Below are 17,590 nucleotides of genomic sequence, written 5' to 3' on the forward strand. Positions count from 1 at the left end.
TCTCCAACTCTAGACTCCAAGTGCTGTGGACTTTCTAAGGGCCTAGAGACTGGTTCTATCATCTCTGCTCCTTTTATTTTTGACTGTGACTCTTTTCCTATAGGCTGGAAAAGCCCTCAATGGGCTTTAGTCAGTTAATCAGATATTTGTTCCAGGTCTTTGGAAGACTGACATCCGAGTCCTGCCTTCAAAGAGTCAACATTCCTTAGTTGAGGAGAAAAGTTTGGGATCATGGAATTCCTAATGTGGTTCAGTGTTACATGGGTCAGTAAACCAAGAGTTGCTATGGACCCTTGCAGGAAGTTCATTGGGGCATCAGGAAAGCAGGACTCTGGTTTTCATTGAAGGTAGGTTTGGATGGGCTGGGAAGGGTGGGCAGATATTGCAGGCAGGGAGCTTCTGTGAGGTGACACAGTGTTGTGCCATGGAGCAGAGACCATGGGTTGGTCTTTGTTCTAGGTTATCTGGTTCTGCTTCTGGGGCAGGGGTCAAGATGAGAGGAAGCATGTTGGGAAACAGGAAGCATGGATCCTAACTTAGTGTGCTGTGTGCATCAGCTTCTCCCAGAGGCTCAAACTCCTTCAGCCTTTTCTCTTTCAAGCCCTTTCTCGGTACTTGGCTGAGTGAGTGATCTTTCTAAAACACAAATATGATGAATTACTTCCTGCTGCAGTGGCTTCTCATACCTGCAGGATACAGCCTGGCAGTGTTTTCATTCTCTGTCTATCCCTTCCACCTTATCTCCCATCTCCTTCCAACTTGAACTTTCTAGCTTGTGTTTCTGCAAGAGTTAGGTGCCCTTGGTTACCCACATACCATTTCATGCTCCTGAGTCTTCCTTTTTTTAATTTTAATTTTAATTTTAATTTTTATTACTCTGTCTACCGTGAGTTACTCTTTCTCTACTTCTTTGCCTGGTTCATGCTCTTCATCCCATGGGATACAGCTTGGGAAGAACACTCTTCCAGGAAGCCTTCCCTTATTTAAGCCTCTCTGGTCCCTTGGGGACACCTGTGTCATTACTCATACGTCTTCGTAATTATCTTTGTCTCCCATCAAAGTGAGTTTCTTAAAGCTGCACACTTTTCTTCTTTGCATTCCTGCTACTTAACTGGGTGGTTGGCACAGAGTGGACATTTAATATGTATTTCAGCAGCATTCTTGGGAAAGTTTTCAGCCCTGTTGGGGAGTGGATTTAGAAGCGAGTTTGGACTAGACTTGTAGGTGAGAGCTTGATGATTATTACAAGAAGAGCTGGGCTTTCTGCAGTCTTTTCATGGATGGGTAGCGTCACGATGGAGTGAGCTTAGCACTGGCTTGATAGTCAACTCTGATTTTTGTCCTTGCTCTCAGCAGCACTAGCATTAAGACCTTGGGCAAATCACATAATCTTTTGAGTCTCAGTTTCCGTATCTGAGTGGTGAAGGGATGATGGCAGTGATGTGCAGGGTCTCTTTGAGTTCTGATCTCCTTGAATGCTAATTTTATGAAATTTTATGACTTGATGCCACAGTGCTAACTTTAGTAGAGTGGTCCCACAGTTTTGCACATACTCTGTGAGGTTGCTTAGTGAGGTTTAGTAGAACCACAAGTCTAGGCTTAATAATTATAATCAAGGATTTGATGATAAGGAGAAGCTGTTCCAAATACCGTCCTGTGGTCAGCTGTTGAGTCCCAGAACCAATTAAGGGAAAAAATCAGCAGATTTTCTCTGGTTAAAACACAGCCCCCACCCCCGCCCATTGCCACACAGCCCCCAACATTACCTCTCCCCTGACGTATCCACACCCTCCCCATAGACCCACTCCCTCTCCAAAGATACCCCCCTGGCAGACCCATACCTTTTTCACAGACTCCCCCTTCCCCCCCACCTCCCCTGCAGACCTAACAACCGTTCCATAGACCCATACGACCCCCTGCCCTCCCAGGCACCCCCCCCCAACAACCTTTGAACGCAGATTTTTCTTCTGTGTCACTTGCATTTCCCCAGCTTTTAGAAATGAAGCAAAATGGGCAACAAGGCTGGGGACTTTTTGTCTGTTTATTAAATGAACTGAAGCATTTCAGAGGTGGTTGTTTGAAACTTTACTTTGCGTTGATTTGAGTACCTGAGAGACAGTATTTAGGCAAACTTAGTTTGGGGACTGATGATTAAGAATATGTGTTCTTTGGGGGTGCCTGGGTAGCTCAGTTGGTTAAGTGTACAACTCTTGATTTCCTCTCAGATGTTAATCTCAGGTTGTGAGTTTAGGTCCCAGGTTGGGCATGCTTTAGCTTGAAGCCCAATTCTAAATCCACTCTCATTTAAGAAAAAAAAAAAAAAAAGGAAGAATATAGGTTCTTTGGGTGGATTAATATCAGACTGAGGTGACTTTCAAAGAGTGTGCTGGGATCAAAGGTGGCAGCTTTCTACTAGATACTGGTATCTGGCTTCCCAGGCAGCTCCCTTCAGGAGTGGGTGCTGGGGTAGATCTCTGCTGGATCCTGACACACCCTCCCTCCTTCTCCTATTCACTGTGCATATTTACTGTGTCAGCTGTGCTTCAGGCATTGTTCTATCTAGCAAGATAGGTATCTTGTCTTATTCTTAGGAGCTTCCATTCCAAGTAAGGGAGACAGCCAGTAAATGGAAAAGCAAATAAGAATCTCAGATAATGATAAAAACCGTAAAGAAAACAAAACAGGGAAATGTGAGAGGGAGCAATAGGCAGGAGGAGGCCTCTCTAAGGAGGCGATATTTGTGTGTGATATTCACACAGTAAGACAGCTGTGTGAATATGCCAGAGGTTCTCACAAAGACCTGGGGATGAGCTTTGGTGATTTTGTGAGCAGCAAGAGGGCCAGTGAGTCTGAAACACAGTATGACAGGGAAGGGAGTAGAAAATCAAGATGAATGTGTTGGTGGGGTTCATGTAGGTAGGGACTCTGAGACCCTGCTGCGAGTTTGGATTTATTATTATTACTATTATTTTTTTGTGTTTGAAGTATGGTAGATCATAAACCCATAGAATAACTGACTTAATGCTTTAAGAGGTTCCCTCTGCCTGCTGGTTAGAGACTACAGGGAAGAAGAGTTCAGAGAACTGAGGAGACTGGGAGAGGAGGCTTTTTATTAGAAGGTTCTAGAGAAGAGCTGACGGTGAGTTGGACCAGGGTGGTAGCAATGAGTAGTGAGCTCTGTCTTGGGGAACAAGTCCTGAAGACCTGCTGATGTACTGGATGCAGCGTTTTGGTTTTGTTAACTGGGGAATGGCAGAGCCATTTACTGTGTTAGGAAGGACCGGGAAAGTGAATATAGCAGGGTAGGAACTAGCAACTGGTAAGTACTTGAGTACTTGAGTTGGGACATGTCAAGAGTTCTTATGGGATCTAGAACTTAGGAGAGGAAGACAGTACATGTTTTTTGAGCAGTGTGCCTTGAATTGTTCCAAATACTTCCCATGATTAACTCATTTAATCCTTATAACAAACATTACTTCATTTTACATAAAAAGCTTCATTTTGCTGTTGAGGACACTGGGACACAGATGAATTAGCTTGGTGAGGTCATACAAGTAGTAAGCAGCAGAGCCAGGGGTTGAGCTGATGCAGTCTGGTTGGAGAGCCAGTATTCCTCACCACTCTGATGGGGCGACCATGTCATCTGCACAAAAAGCCACCTGTTGGGCCAGGAGCTTTGTCTGTTCTGGGAAAGGGAACAGAGACACCCATGACGCCTGAGTTATTTTTGCCTTCCTAAGAAAAAGAGTACTGAGCTGAAATATCATTTTAAGAATCAGGTCACCAAATATTAATGTGCTCATTCAAGCATAATCTTTAAAAGAAGATTAGTGGCACCCATTCTTTGGTGCTGGATTTCTTTCCTTCAGCAAGTAACTTATAGCTGGAGCTTTGCAAACTCTTGAAGTAAAAGCACATCCATTTGGAAAAACAATGGGTCTCACTGAACCTAATGATCACCAGTTTTATCATAGCATTGCCCTCATTATAATTCTTATAATAATTCAACTATTATGCTATTTGTCTCTGTTTTCAAGACATGATATCAAGTGATTAATTAGCTTATGAGGCAGCTGTTGGTCTTGACTATAAAGGTTAATATAATCAAGAGGTACTAATGTACTTTTTGGAACTGTACATATTCTAATACTGCTACAAATGGGTGCCGTTGAGATTAAGCTAATAGAAAATATGTGCTTTATAGTATACTTGTCTTAGTGCATAGCATGTCACAGTTATTTACACACCTTGATTTTTAGTAACTTCATTTTAAATGGCAAGAAGAGGTGGGAGATGATATTATGTATGGCCTGCCTCTCTAGTAACTAGGGATTCAATGAGTTCTGTAGAAGCCAGGAGACGAAAGAAGCTAATCCCACCCCTACTCTTCAACCTCACCCCTCACCACCTCTCCCTAGTAACTAACCATTTGAAAAGAAAGTCTATATAAAGATGTTTTCTGTAAGGTAATTATAGTAGAGGGTTATTGCTGATGCGGTATAGTTTATACAGTCTTTTTTAAAAAAATTATATATTCTAAATGTTTTATTTCAAAATTCAGGTTTAGAGCCAAAGTAAATCTGGCTCAAGAGAAGTGTCAGGTAACTCCTGTGGTTTCAGTTCTCTGGTGGTTTCTCCTTACAGAGGGTCAGCCCTGGAGACACAGGAGTTGTATTTGGAATACTCTTGACTGCAAATAACAAACTTTGCAGCCTAAAATGCCTTATAGAGGCCTATAGCCGTGTCAAATACAAGGAAGCCTGAAGGACGATGGTTGTGGGATTGGTTTAGCAGGTTGGCAGTGCAGAGCTCTCGTGTGGCTTCTGCTCTCAGGGCAGCATCTCAAGGAGAGGCACACATAGAGTCACAGGCCTGGCCCTGGTCTTTTGTTGTGTTTCCTCTTAATTGGGATGCAAGTAGGCAAGGAATAGGAATAAGGAGTTTAGGGAGGGGTGTGGGGTGCAGTGTCTGCTGCAGGAGGAAGGCAGGAAGACAGCGTGATCCTGGATGACTGTTGCAGACACCCTTGTTTCCCACCAGCGTGTAGTAGATCCTTGTTATGTCTCTCTCTAGTTTAACCCCACATCTTCTGCCAGAAATGCAAGGACCATCTGCTCAGGAAAAGTCTCTAGTAGGAGTGATTTCTGTTTCAAAGTATTCTTTAAAAAAAAGAAAAACTTTATGTGTAGACATTTTCCCTAGATTTTATTCTATGTGTGAAATTTTGTGAGAGAAAAACAGAAGTAAATAGGATACTATAAATATGCTTGTTTTCTAAATTGTTAAATTTGTTTTTTTTTTGTTTTTGTTTTTTTTTTTTTAAAGATTTTATTTATTTATTCATGATAGTCACACAGAGAGAGACAGAGAGGCAGAGACACAGGCAGAGGGAGAAGCAGGCTCCATGCACCGGGAGCCCGACGTGGGATTCGATCCCGGGTCTCCAGGATCGCGCCCCGGGCCAAAGGCAGGCGCCAACCGCTGCGCCACCCAGGGATCCCCTAAATTGTTAAATTTGAATGCATATTCTAAGTACTTCCTAGTACTTTCTAATGTACCTTTTTAAGTGTTAAATATCTGTGACTGAATAGTCTCACATTTTCCTGATCTCTGTGCCTTTGTCAGGGCTCTGCTCAGAATGCTCCTCTTCAGTGCAGATGCCACCACTGTCATGAAGTCTGCCCAGCTCTACAAGTCACATCTGTGTCTCTGGGTTCCCCTGACCCATTCACAGTTTACTTGCCTCAGGCTGTTCGTCCAGGTTGGGCTTAGCTGTGCATCCGTATGTTCCCCTCAGTTTGTCATCAGGGACTTATTTTGTGCATCTCTATCCCAGACATTTGGGGGTTCAGTGCCTTATTCAGAAGAAATGCTCAAAAATGTCTGTTGCGTTGACAAAAAAAGAATTTTTTTTTTATGGTATAGTTTAGGTACCAAAATCCTCAGACGTTTCTGGTGTGTCTCACCACTCCCTTCTGGTGCCTCAACGGAGTGGCTTATTCTGAGGGGCTGCTGATGCCCACGGTGCAGCCTCATCTCTGTGGTCTGAGCCTGGCAGCCCGTGAGTACGTCTCTGCCGCCGGCAAGGGCCAGCCAGGCGTGTCACGTCTGTTTGCTGTCCACCTGAGAGGAAGGTGGCGGTGTGGGCTGAGTCAGCACGTCCTGTTGGCAGAGGGTCAACAGTAGCACAGAAAGATAACACATCATTAGTCATGTTGACAGAAGGACGGTCCTCTCCCCCTTGCCTCTGAGCGGAGGTGTTAATGAGGAGCAAAATGGCCAAGAGGCAGGAAGTGTTTCTGAAGCTGTGGGCCAGGCTGCCCACACACTGCACACACTGGATAACCTGCCCTCGCCTTGGAGGAGTGGAATGAAACCTCAGTTATGGTTTGGAAAGTGCGAACGGCAGCTCTTCACTGACTGCTCACAGCATTCCAGATGCACTCGTAGGCACTTAGAATTTATTCAGTCTTTGGGTCAGCCTTACATGGGTTTTAAAAATTTATTTTATTTTTTTTAAAGATTTTATTTATTTATGAGAGAGAGAGAGGCAGAGACACAGGCAGAGGGAGAAGCAGGCTCCCTGCAGGGAGTCTGTTTCAGGACTCGATTCCAGGACCCCAGGACCCCAGGATCATGACCTGAGCAGATGCTCAACCACTGAGCCATCCAGGTGCCCCACATGGGGGGGGGGGGTTGTTAAAGTTCTGTTTTACAGGTGAGAAAACTGAGGCCACACCCATGCCTAAGGTCACTCATGTGACCTGGCTGAGGTTAAGTCCAGGTCTGTCAGACTTCAAAGGCTGATTTTTCATGCAAGATACTAGTTTGGAAGAGCTGGTCAGGTAGTGGACATGATATCTTCATACAGCCAACATGCATCAAAGGCCTACTGTGTTATTAGGCCCAGGGGATGCAAAAGTGAATGCCAGTCCCTGCCTTTGGGTTTTGGAGTTTAGTGATGGCATCAGTCACCCAAACAGATTGTGATGAAGCCTCGGTTATGGAGCTGGCAGCAAAGATTTTCCTAGTGGCGGAGGGCAGGGGGCACAACACAGTCACATGTCATGGGAGGTGTGGGGTGAAAGGTGTCAAGGGGTAGTCAGGAGCCCCATCATGGGTGACTGTGAATGCTGGGTGAGGGAGGTTGTCACCCAGAGTTTAAGGCCAGGAGTGTCTTGTCAGACTTGAGTTCAAAGGGCTCAGCCTGTAGCAGCTTGTGGATGGCTTTGAGAGGACAAGATTGGAGACCAGGAGAACACTTTGGAGACAAACAGGAGCAGGATTTGGTGATTGACTGAATTGGAAATGGAGAGTTTGGTTTGCAGGGGTCAAGGGTAACAGTTGAATTTTCAGTTTGAGTGACTGGGTATCCCCTACAGGATTTGAGGAATGAGGGGAAGGATGCATTTGAACAAATGAAAGATCAAGTCTGGTGGCTTTAGTTTCCTTGGGGAAGGATGAGATAGGGTAGTCACTAGATAAAAGAGGTGGGGGTTGGGCAGGGGGGAGTGCCTGTGGGTGGTGAAGCTAGAGAGGGGGCTGATGGGCATTCCTAGCATTGGTGTGAATTTCTGGTGGTGCCAGGAGCCTTCATGAATTGTGTTTTGTTGTTGTTTTTTTCTCCAGGGTGAGGATCTGCCCAGGATCAGGAAAGGTAGATTATAGGTGCATGTTGTACCTGCAGAAGAAAGTGGTAGGATAGGAGGGAATGAGCCCACTGATGTTTCTGATGGAAAAGGTATTGGGATGCTGCATAGGCAGAGAAAAAAGGGAATTTTTTTTCGCAAGAGGCTGATGGGCAGAAAGAAAAGAGTGGGAATGAAGTCATGGGAGAGATTGGGGCCAGATCTAGAATACTGGCGTTGAAGATATATGAAAGGAAGCAGCTCTGGGGAAAGGAAGCAGCTCTGGGTGAGGTCAGTTTTCCAGGGTGGGGATGTGGGAGAGAAGTTTGATGTGCAGTGGATGGTGGAGGTCTGCAGGAGCTTCTAGGCTTGCTTGTTGGAGGAGTCACCTCCATCAGGAGCCACAAGGCCAGCCTCTTGTGGCAGGGGCACATGGGCATTGTAGGCTGAGGGAGGTCTAGCTGCAGACAAACCTGTAGAGGAGAGAGCATGTGTGTGCCCCATCTGAAGAGGACAGTCATTACTACTTCAGCCTAACCCTGTCACATGGGGATGCAGGCCTGGTGTGTGTGTGTGTGTGTGTATGTGTGGGTGGGTGGGTGGGTGTATGTACTGCTTCACTCAGTGCTTGCTTGCTTTTTGTTTTTATTTTTTTTTCCTGAAAATCAGAATTTTTATGTGAAGTCTCCTGATTTTTAAGTGTTGACATCCTATTCAATAGTTTAAAACATTCAATTTGTCAGGTGTACAGATTGGACTTGGCTGTGTGGGCTGTTTGTGTCCTCTGCTGTACAAACCCCTCCCTTGACATTCCCAGCACTGTGGCAGAGAAGAGGTGGGTGGGAGGCGCTTGTGAATTGAATCCCAGAGTCTCAGTAAACGCCTAACCTTCCTGGTCATTTCATTCAGTTTGTTAGGATGGACGTTTTAAAGATAAAGAGCCAACTAGCTAATTAGTTTTTCAGTGGGAGCTAATAGGAGGTGATAGTAATCTGAAGCCTGTGGCTCAAGTGAACTACAGACTGTGATAAAAAAATTTCTAGCTTCTTCTGAAACTCCTGCATCCTTACTCCTTTGACTCTTAGTTTGTACTTGATTCATACCTCCTCTTTTGCTTGTTCATGGCATTTTCTTTCTTGTCCTTTTTTTCTCATCTCTTCTTTCTGTTTTTCTTTCCTCTATCTCCAGATGCATTTTCTTACAGGGTTCAGCTCAAGTTGGTTGGTTAAAGTAATGGGTAGTATTTTTTTATTTTTTATGTATTCAGTAAAATTTTATTTTCTTAGTTTTTAAAACTTGTGAATTAGCAAGTTGTGATTATAGATAGTGAAACTTAGGCATTTCGCATCCAAATGCATATTTTAAACCCTTCAAATTAATCACTTTGTGGGTTTTACTCAAATTTCAAAACACTGTCCTCAGGCCACCACCTTTACATAGCTTTAGCCATCACCTGTATTTGCAGATTTTTGTTCCTTTGAAGGTACGTTTAATGTTTGAGATGGGCTAAGAATTGGGTTATGGGTTGGTCTGCGAGATGCGTAGTTCTGTGTCAAAGGAAGGTGTGACCACAAGGTACTGCCTCAGTGTCTGTTGTAAAGCTCAGCTGTGAGTCCCTGGGGTAGCTCCAAATAGGAAGGTGCACAGATGTTTGCAGAATGCTGCCTCCTTGGAGTCTCTGCCATTTATCCCCTTTCAGTATGGTTTTTAAGACTTTGTTTCCAAATACACTGTATTTAAGTGGCTTAACAGTTTAATTTTCCCATTTCCAAAGACATTTTAGTAATGCCTTTAGTTAGTCTTTTAGAGATGAATGTACAATTTCTTTTGGCCTTTGAAATACTAAAATAGCCTTTAGGACCTGCATTATTGTCATTGTGGGTGTGCTGAACTCTGGAAGCTCGAGTTTAGGAACCACTGGGGGATGGGCTCCCTAAGTGATGATTTTTTTTTTAAGATTTTATTTTTAAATCTCTACTTAAATTACTTAATGTGGGGCTCGAACTTAAAACCCTGAGATTCAAGAGTTGCATGCTCTACTGACTGAGCCAGGCTAAGTGATGATTTTAAAGAATGTACACATATACACACAGACACAAATACACAGCTCGTTGCTAAACTTGTCTATCTGAACCAGGCTAATCTTGCTGGCTGATTACTTGTGGGGATACTACGGTGGCTTTTGTTCTTTATCAGAAGCAGCTACGAGTTCTTTTAAAACATGGATTCTAGAGCTCCATCTCTATAGATTCAGATTCATTATGTTAGTGTGGGACCCCAAGAATCTATAATGTTTGCAAGTGACCCAGTTGAATGATGTTGGTAATCCCATGTCCACAGTATGAGAAACTCCAGTGTATAGTGGGCTTTGAGATTGAACAGACTGAGTATTACGTGATCTTGGAAAAACTGCAAAGTTACTTAACGTCTGTGAGCCTCGGTTTTCTAATCCTTTGAGAATGAGAATGGTGATAGCTCCAAGGGGGAGGGTATTATGTGGGATGCAGTTACAATACATAAAGCGCCCAGCTCTGTCAGGCACATATTATGTTAATTACCTATTGTTGGAAATAAAGGATACTCTGAACTGGCATATTCATCAGAGGGAGTATATAACTAAACTAACCCCTGAGGATAAGGATCCCACTTAATACTTTTTTCTTGTGTTTTAGAGTCCAGGACTTATGTGGGGCACATGGGTGATGGCTGCCACTATGTTCTGCTTCATGCTGGTGGTTATGGTACAGCCTGTAGTTCCAAGTTCATAACACGAGATTTGCCTCTCTCTTGTTGTCTCTTACACTGTACCTTAGGACATCTTCTTATGTACTTGCATGTACATACATACCCACCCCCCCCAACCCACACACACGCAGCTGAGCTTGTCCTCAGGAGCTGTGTTTGAGCCCTAGCTCTGGTCTCATCCTGTCCCCTCGGGTCACTGAAATGTAGTGACAGTGGCCTATAGACCTGCCCTGCTAAGGCCCAGGGACTCTCCATACTATAAAGATGGCCTCTGCTTTATTGCACCTATAGGGAAATTAGGGTGTCAGTTTTCAATTGACAGATCTAGGTTAAGTTCTCTTTCCCCTGTGACCACAGGAACCTGAAGACTGGGTGCACTGTGCATAGTCATTGGTCCCCTGTGAAACATTTTGTCTTGGCCAACATGATCTTAATCTTCCTGGAAGACAGGCAGGCCAGTTTTTACAGAATGTTTTATTCTTATTTGTTTTTAATGTTAGCACTGAAAAATAATGCCCTGCTTTTTGGCCCACAGTGCTGTCAAAACAAAACACTTCCTGTATCCAGGGTATAAGCATGTTTCACGAGTACCCAAGCATGTTGCTGCTTTTCGTTTTCATCTTCCCTTTGTAACTTTTGAAGTGGAACAACTTTACATTCTTCTCTGCTAATCATTTAAAATTTTAATTGAAAGTTCTGCTTTTATAACATGAGCTCTCTTGGCAAATTCATGAAGGTGTGCCTAATGTAATTCTAGTTTCGAAGCAGTTTTAAAGCAGAAGAAGCTTTAATCTTCAATGCCTTTGACGCTGGGCTATTAGGTATTTTTAGCATACAAATTATGGTGAGCATGGTACCAAAGGGCACATTTTTTTTGTTTGGTATATTTCCTCATTCTTGGCTTGGTAATTATATTGGGATAATTTAGCCTTGGACTACAAAATAGATGCTAGGTTTATGTTCTTATTATATGGTAATGCTTCTGTGTTTGTTACCTGACAGAATGTATAGCTATGTTTTAGGAATTGATCCCCATGATCCCTCTCCCTACAGGCCCTTGAATCTTAATAAAAAGAAACACGTGGGGAAAGAGAAATCAGAGATGGAAATTCTAAGTGCTCAGGGACTATAGAAATCTGTGAAAAGTCTTTTTTATGTTCATTTGAGTCACCAAAATCAAAATAATGCTAACCTTGTAGCTACTGCTTTTGAATATAGCTTTATTATGGTAGACTATATAAATAGCTTATTACAGTTCCTTCTTCCCAAGGATAAGATTTTAAAATATTTTCCAGGATACTTTGTAAACTAAATGTTTTCTTTGTAAGTAATCTCATGTGGACTAGAAGGAAAGATAAGAGACACAATGACACCTCTTTTTTCTGATTCTTTGACTACTTCTTGTGAATCTGCAACAGCCTGAACAGCCTCTAAAAATCCAGCAATCTTCTACCTTTAAAAACATGATAGCACATCAGTTAAGACAGAAATAGCCAGGATTTTAATTAGTGTTTCAACTTTTAAGCTAAAAAAATTCATTTGGGTTGCTATTTTTGATTTTGGCAACTGATTTTGAGGGGTTGTACTTTTTTTAGCCCCAAATTTGGGAGTGATATTGATGCCCATTTTGAAACCTTGACAAACACAGAGATGTTTAAAGAGGCAGAAAAAAAAAAAGTCACTCATAAACCAGAGGTAGTGATTGTCTAATGCCTCACCTGCATGCCAGTTCCTGGCTCCTGAACAAACCTAAAGGCATCTTTCACCCTGAGCATCTTAGTTGCCACCTGGCATTGTGGATGTCGCATACTGGTCTTTTTCTTTACTGGATTCTGAGTTCCTTGAGGTAAGGGGCTGCTGTAATTTTTATATCCCTAAAATCTAGAGCAACATAGGTACTCCAAAAGGATTATTTAAAATGAATTTCATGCATTTTAACTTCACAACATTTAGTTACATAGAGCCATTGCCATAAGATCAATATTTTCTTTGAAACATCTACTAATATTTTAAAGAGCATTTTATATTTTGAACCCGTAATATATGGACACGATAAAACATTAAGACAGTATAAAAAGTATGTGTAGTGGAAAGTGGGTGTCCCTTCCCTGTTTCCCTGTCCTGCACTCCTCTTTGGACTGGAAAGCTGCTTTTCTATTACTTTGTATCTTTCCAGAGACAGTCTGTGGATATACAAGCATTAATACAAATTATCTTTTAAAAACCTGCAACTGGGATGTAGGGTAATGGTGGATATGTGAGTGAAATGGCCCTTTTGGAAGGCGTGTTCAGCAATATCTATTAAAATTGAAAAATCAAGCCCAGCAATTCCAGTTCTGGCATTCTGTTTTAAAAATAGAAATACCAGTGTGCCAAAATATATATGGAAGGATTTTTATTAATGCATTCTGGTGGTGGCAAAAGAGAAACAAAAAAAGGAAAATGAACAAAGGGGAAAAAAAGGAAAGGAAATAAAATGAGTGCTGTCAGAGAAATGGTTGAATAAACTGTGATGCATATGTGCCATGTCTGTGGTACAATCCTTACAAAGATGAGGTTAGATCTAATTTATTAATTAGTTGTCACGGAGGAACTTTCTCGGTATATCGTTTTGTAAGAGAAGAAAGATGCAGATTACATTGTACAGTATCTCCTTTTTCCAGAACAGTGATAAACTCTGTGTGACCATGTGCCTGCATATTTATGTGTGATGTGATAAACATGCGGAAAGAGAGAGAAGGGAGGAATTAAGTAAAAAACACTTTCTAAATTGTTTCTTCTTCTCCTTTTTTGAATATACCCTTGAATCTTTCCTGGTGGAATAGGTATCATGGTCAAAGAAGTGATTTTCCAGGTCTACTTCCTTTCACTCCTTCTACGAAGTGGCAGTGGATACTTCAATCCTGGGTACTTCAATCCTGACTTAATCTTATTTTGTAAAGGTTTTTATCTTCTGAGGTCTGAGTCATCTGAGGCAGAGCGTCGGAACTCATGTAGGGCAGATAAATGCTTTGTGCAGCCCATGCATCTGGGGTTTGAAGCCGCCAGGGAGGGCGCCGACCCGCCAGTAGCAGCAAACAGCACCATGGAGGATTTCCCAGTTAGCTGCACTGCAGGTGGAGAGGCTGGAGAAGTGGCAGTAGTGACCCATGTGGGGAATGATCAGAGGCTGGGTTAAAGCCCTGTAAGATCAGAAAACAGAATTGCTGAGAGTTATGGAAGAGAGACAGTTGAGAGTCAGACAGTAACTGGAGTATCTTGCCAGAAAAGTGAGTTCAGTGGAAGTGATGAGATGCTGAGGGTTAATAAGGGAAAGACAGTTTGGAGAAATGATGTTCAGATATCTTTTCCAGGTTTACGTCTCAACACATTCCTTTGTTGCCCGTCACATTTATCTTCTTATCCTTCCCTGGATTCATGTTTCTGGCAGGAAGGAGTGGGAGGTAGATGCCATTCAATGGGGCCTTGAAAAGTACTTAAAGAAATGGTGTCCCCGCTCTCTCTTTACAGAAGTGCCTAAATGATGACTTGAATGGGTATAAAGTAAGCTCCGGGGGGAGAAGGCTAAATTGCTATTACCAGAATCCTAATTTTTTTAGTCTTGGATTGAGAAGGCACCGTATCTGCTCATACTTCTGTAAAGGAGTGCAAAACCTCCCAGGGCATGGACCAAAGAAATATAAAGTCTTATGGAAGGTGAGGGCAGAGGGGGCTCTGTGTGTTTGAAGCAATGTATGCCACCATCCTCTCTGTCCTTGAATCTACTTACCCCCACTTCTATATAGTCTCATATTCAATTAAAAATTTCTAGTTCATTTATTTTTCCAGGTTATGCCTTTATAGAGATGTTATTTTTTGCCAAAACTTTTTAAAAAGTGATATCCCAAATGAGATATACCAGCAAAATCCTATCCCTTCATTCTGGGCATAATACTTTTATGAATGTGGCCCTAAAGCATATAAATGCATACTCCATTATTATTGGATTCATAATGAGTTTATAGTTTAGTTAGTGTGTATACCTTTGGTAAACCACTCTTAGACTTACGTTGAGCTTTATAGGTAAACCCATCCCAAGCTTTGTTCACGCATGCTGGTTTTGTGTCAAGTCTCCAATATTCTGTACAGAATTTTAGTTTTCTCGGATCCAATTGTAAGACATCATACTTTAATCTCATTAGATTAGCATATTAGCTCTATGATAACTGCCTATAAAGAGATCTTTTTCCATCTGATTTTTATTTAACTTACTGACTAGTTTCAGGAACCCTGAAAATGGAATAAAAGTGCCATTGAATGGAAAGAAGGTAGGAGCTGGAAATGGAACTGGGGCTTCTATTCCACTCTTTGCTGATTTTGACCTTCAGAAGTCATTCACGCTCCTTGAACTTCCATCCCCATACTCTTTCCTTCGTACAAAATGGGAAAATCTTTATCTCAACAAGCTTATTATGAGGGTAAAGTGAGTCCATATGTGAAAAACATGTAATACAGAGTTTTGCAAATAGTAGGCACACTGCTGATGAGTATCAGTGTCTTAAATTCATTAGTTAAAACACTGAACAGTGTGAAGCCCTGGATCATACCCCCATAGTTGGTCCAACAGGTAGATAATGAGCCCACTGGTGAGCATGCTTTGAGTTGACTTTGATTATTTGAACAGTTTTGAGTCCTCTATTTTATTTTTCTGCTATGGCTCTCCATTTTGTCCAGAAAGCCATAGGAGGTATTGTCGTAGACTTTGGTGAATTCCAGGTGCTCCATGTAAGGATATAGGAAATTATTCATGATGTCATATTATACAAAGAAAGGGCAATACATTGAAGTGTACATATAGTAAAATCACAGTTGGGCAAGAATATTTTATTTTATTTATTTTATTTTTATTTATTTATGATAGTCACACAGAGAGAGAGAGAGAGAGAGGCAGAGACACAGGCAGAGGGAGAAGCAGGCTCCACGCACCGGGAGCCCGATGTGGGATTTGATCCCAGGTCTCCAGGATTGCGCCCTGGGCCAAAGGCAGGCGCCAAACTGCTGTGCCACCCAGGGATCCCAAGAATACTATTTTAAAGTGAAGTAGATGTGACCACAGGAGAAAAGAATAAGACAACACACTATAAAGTCAACACTATTTTTTTAAAAAAGATTTTATTTATTTGAGAGAGAGAGTGTGAGCACAAGTGAGGCAGAGGGGCAGACAGAGAAGCAGACTTCCCAACGATCAGGGAGCCTGATGCTGGGCTCAATCTCAGGACCTCAGAGTCACGACCCGGAGCTGAAGGCAGACTTTAACTGACTTAGCCATCCAGGCTCCTCGAAAGCCAACACTATTATTACATAAAAGGGTCTCCTTAAGGATCTTTTGACTTATTTGTTCTTTCTTCTGATGTCAGAGCTTATTTTCTATCATTTAGAGAACACTTAAGAATCTGTCACTTGTACCAAGCTTTCTTTGAACAATTGAAAGCAGAAGTTATTTTTTTCCCCTTTACTTTGTGCATTTTATAATAGAGTTCAGTGTTTAGCTTTCACTGCGGAAAATCATTTGTGTTAATGGCGTACATCATTTGAATGCCTGTAGATTCTCACGCATCTGCCTTGGACCCTGAGAAACTCGCTGGCATCTGCTTTTTCTCTATAGAAAGAGCTGAGTAACCACTCTCCTGGGTCCTAGCATAGGCACATTGCCTTCATGGGCCCTTTCTTCCATGAAATTATTACTGGTCATATTTTGTGACTGTGATAGACAAAATTCAGACTGGATTCATTGTTAATTATATTCATTTTCTTTTCTTTAGACCTTAAATGAAAGCATTTTTTGAGTGCCCCTCAAAGTATCCTGGCCTTGTGCTTCATATGCCTAAAGGCTGAGTCACCCGACTCACAGACTCCATGGGGCCCATCATTGAGATCCCCCACTGCACTCTGAGGTGCACGGGATTTCCATTTTGTATCCTCATTTACTCTGAGAACACTGGATGGTCTTGATGGCTATCTAAGAAGTAATCATTGCCTTTAAGTTTTTAATACATTCTTTCTGTTCCTTCTCAGGTTACTGCACCTTAGTAGCCTTTCCCAGATTCTGTGCAGATGTCTGGAAAGGAGGCTTTTTTACCACCCCAGTTAACTGCTCTGGCTCATGTCATTGATGCTGCATTGCAAGATTGACTTTGGAAACATGTCAAGGTCAATGCTTTGCTTTCTCATGGTAGGCTGTTTTATTTTATTTTTTATTTTTTATGGTAGGCTGTTTTAAAAACTAAAAAATATATAGTGTGAAATTGTCCCCACCCCCTTTTTGAATGGGGCCAGTCAAAAGGGTTTAGGCTTTGTCAATGATTATTTTGAAATAAATTTGTTAAAGGAAATATAATTACTACACTTGTCATGAATTGAAATACCACTTTCTCTTTGTTCTTCCCCCAGCAGTATATTTCTAGGTCCTGTAAGAATAGCTCATCGACTGTTAAAATGTCAGGTGGCCAGTAAGGAGTACAGATCCTTGACAAGAAGAACACAGCTATCGAGGGAGGAAAATTGCAGAGGAGTTGGGGAGGATACAGCAATAGCAAAGGCTCAGATGCCAGAGGGAGACCAAAGAATGTGGTTAAAACTCGCCTCTTGAGTGTTCAAACACCAAAATAAAGGCCCACAAAAAGCCAGAGAAAGCTCACTCATTCAAGTAAACCCTTGGAATGAAAGAGGTCAGGGCAAAATAAGATGAGGTTTATTCTACCAATCTTTCTGTAGCCTGGAATGTTGTTGGCATTCCCATTATCCTCCTAAGCAAGTGACTGAGAGCAGTGAAAGTGTATCTTCCTAAAGGTTGCCAGGGAGGGCAAGTTTTCAGTGATTGTATGGTTGCTGGGCTAGTAGGCAGGTCCTGCTAGATGCATGGACAATGGAGCAGTTAGTTCACATTTTGATTGTGGTTCACTCAGGATTATCAGACAAATGGTCTCCCTGTTGCTGGCAAAGTTCTGAAATCTCACTGACTGTAACTGAATTCTCTCTCATTCCATTATTTTTTTTTTTTCCATTCTGGGTCCTGGTGGCATATGCTTCTTCATAATGCAAGGGAATATTGGCTTCATGGAGAATTCATTCCCTGTGATATCTTGTTCTTGCAGACTTTTGACCCACATGTGTATTCCAGGGAGATATGAACTCATTCCCATCAGTAGGGAAGGCTGAGGCCAGTTAGGGCCTGAGCC

General features: G+C 42.2%; 1 protein-coding gene across 3 annotated transcripts in view; it reads left to right on the forward strand.

The window, feature by feature from the left end:
• Positions 1 to 17,590, forward strand: part of LRRC1 (leucine rich repeat containing 1) — a 129,642-nt gene that overhangs the window by 9,411 nt on the left and 102,641 nt on the right. The window contains exon 1 of one of the 3 annotated variants that reach the window (XM_055330820.1): positions 16,540 to 16,584. The exons of the other annotated variants lie outside the window; for them this stretch is intronic. Within the exon in view, the coding sequence (XP_055186795.1) occupies positions 16,555 to 16,584 (30 nt within the window). The 5' untranslated portion in view covers positions 16,540 to 16,554. Of the gene's footprint in view, positions 1 to 16,539; positions 16,585 to 17,590 lie in introns of those variants that run through there. 3 annotated transcript variants of the gene reach the window in all.

The sequence above is a fragment of the Nyctereutes procyonoides genome, unplaced genomic scaffold (genome assembly GCF_905146905.1).
Source record: "Nyctereutes procyonoides isolate TBG_1078 unplaced genomic scaffold, NYPRO_anot_genome, whole genome shotgun sequence".
Classification (NCBI taxonomy): domain Eukaryota; kingdom Metazoa; phylum Chordata; class Mammalia; order Carnivora; family Canidae; genus Nyctereutes; species Nyctereutes procyonoides.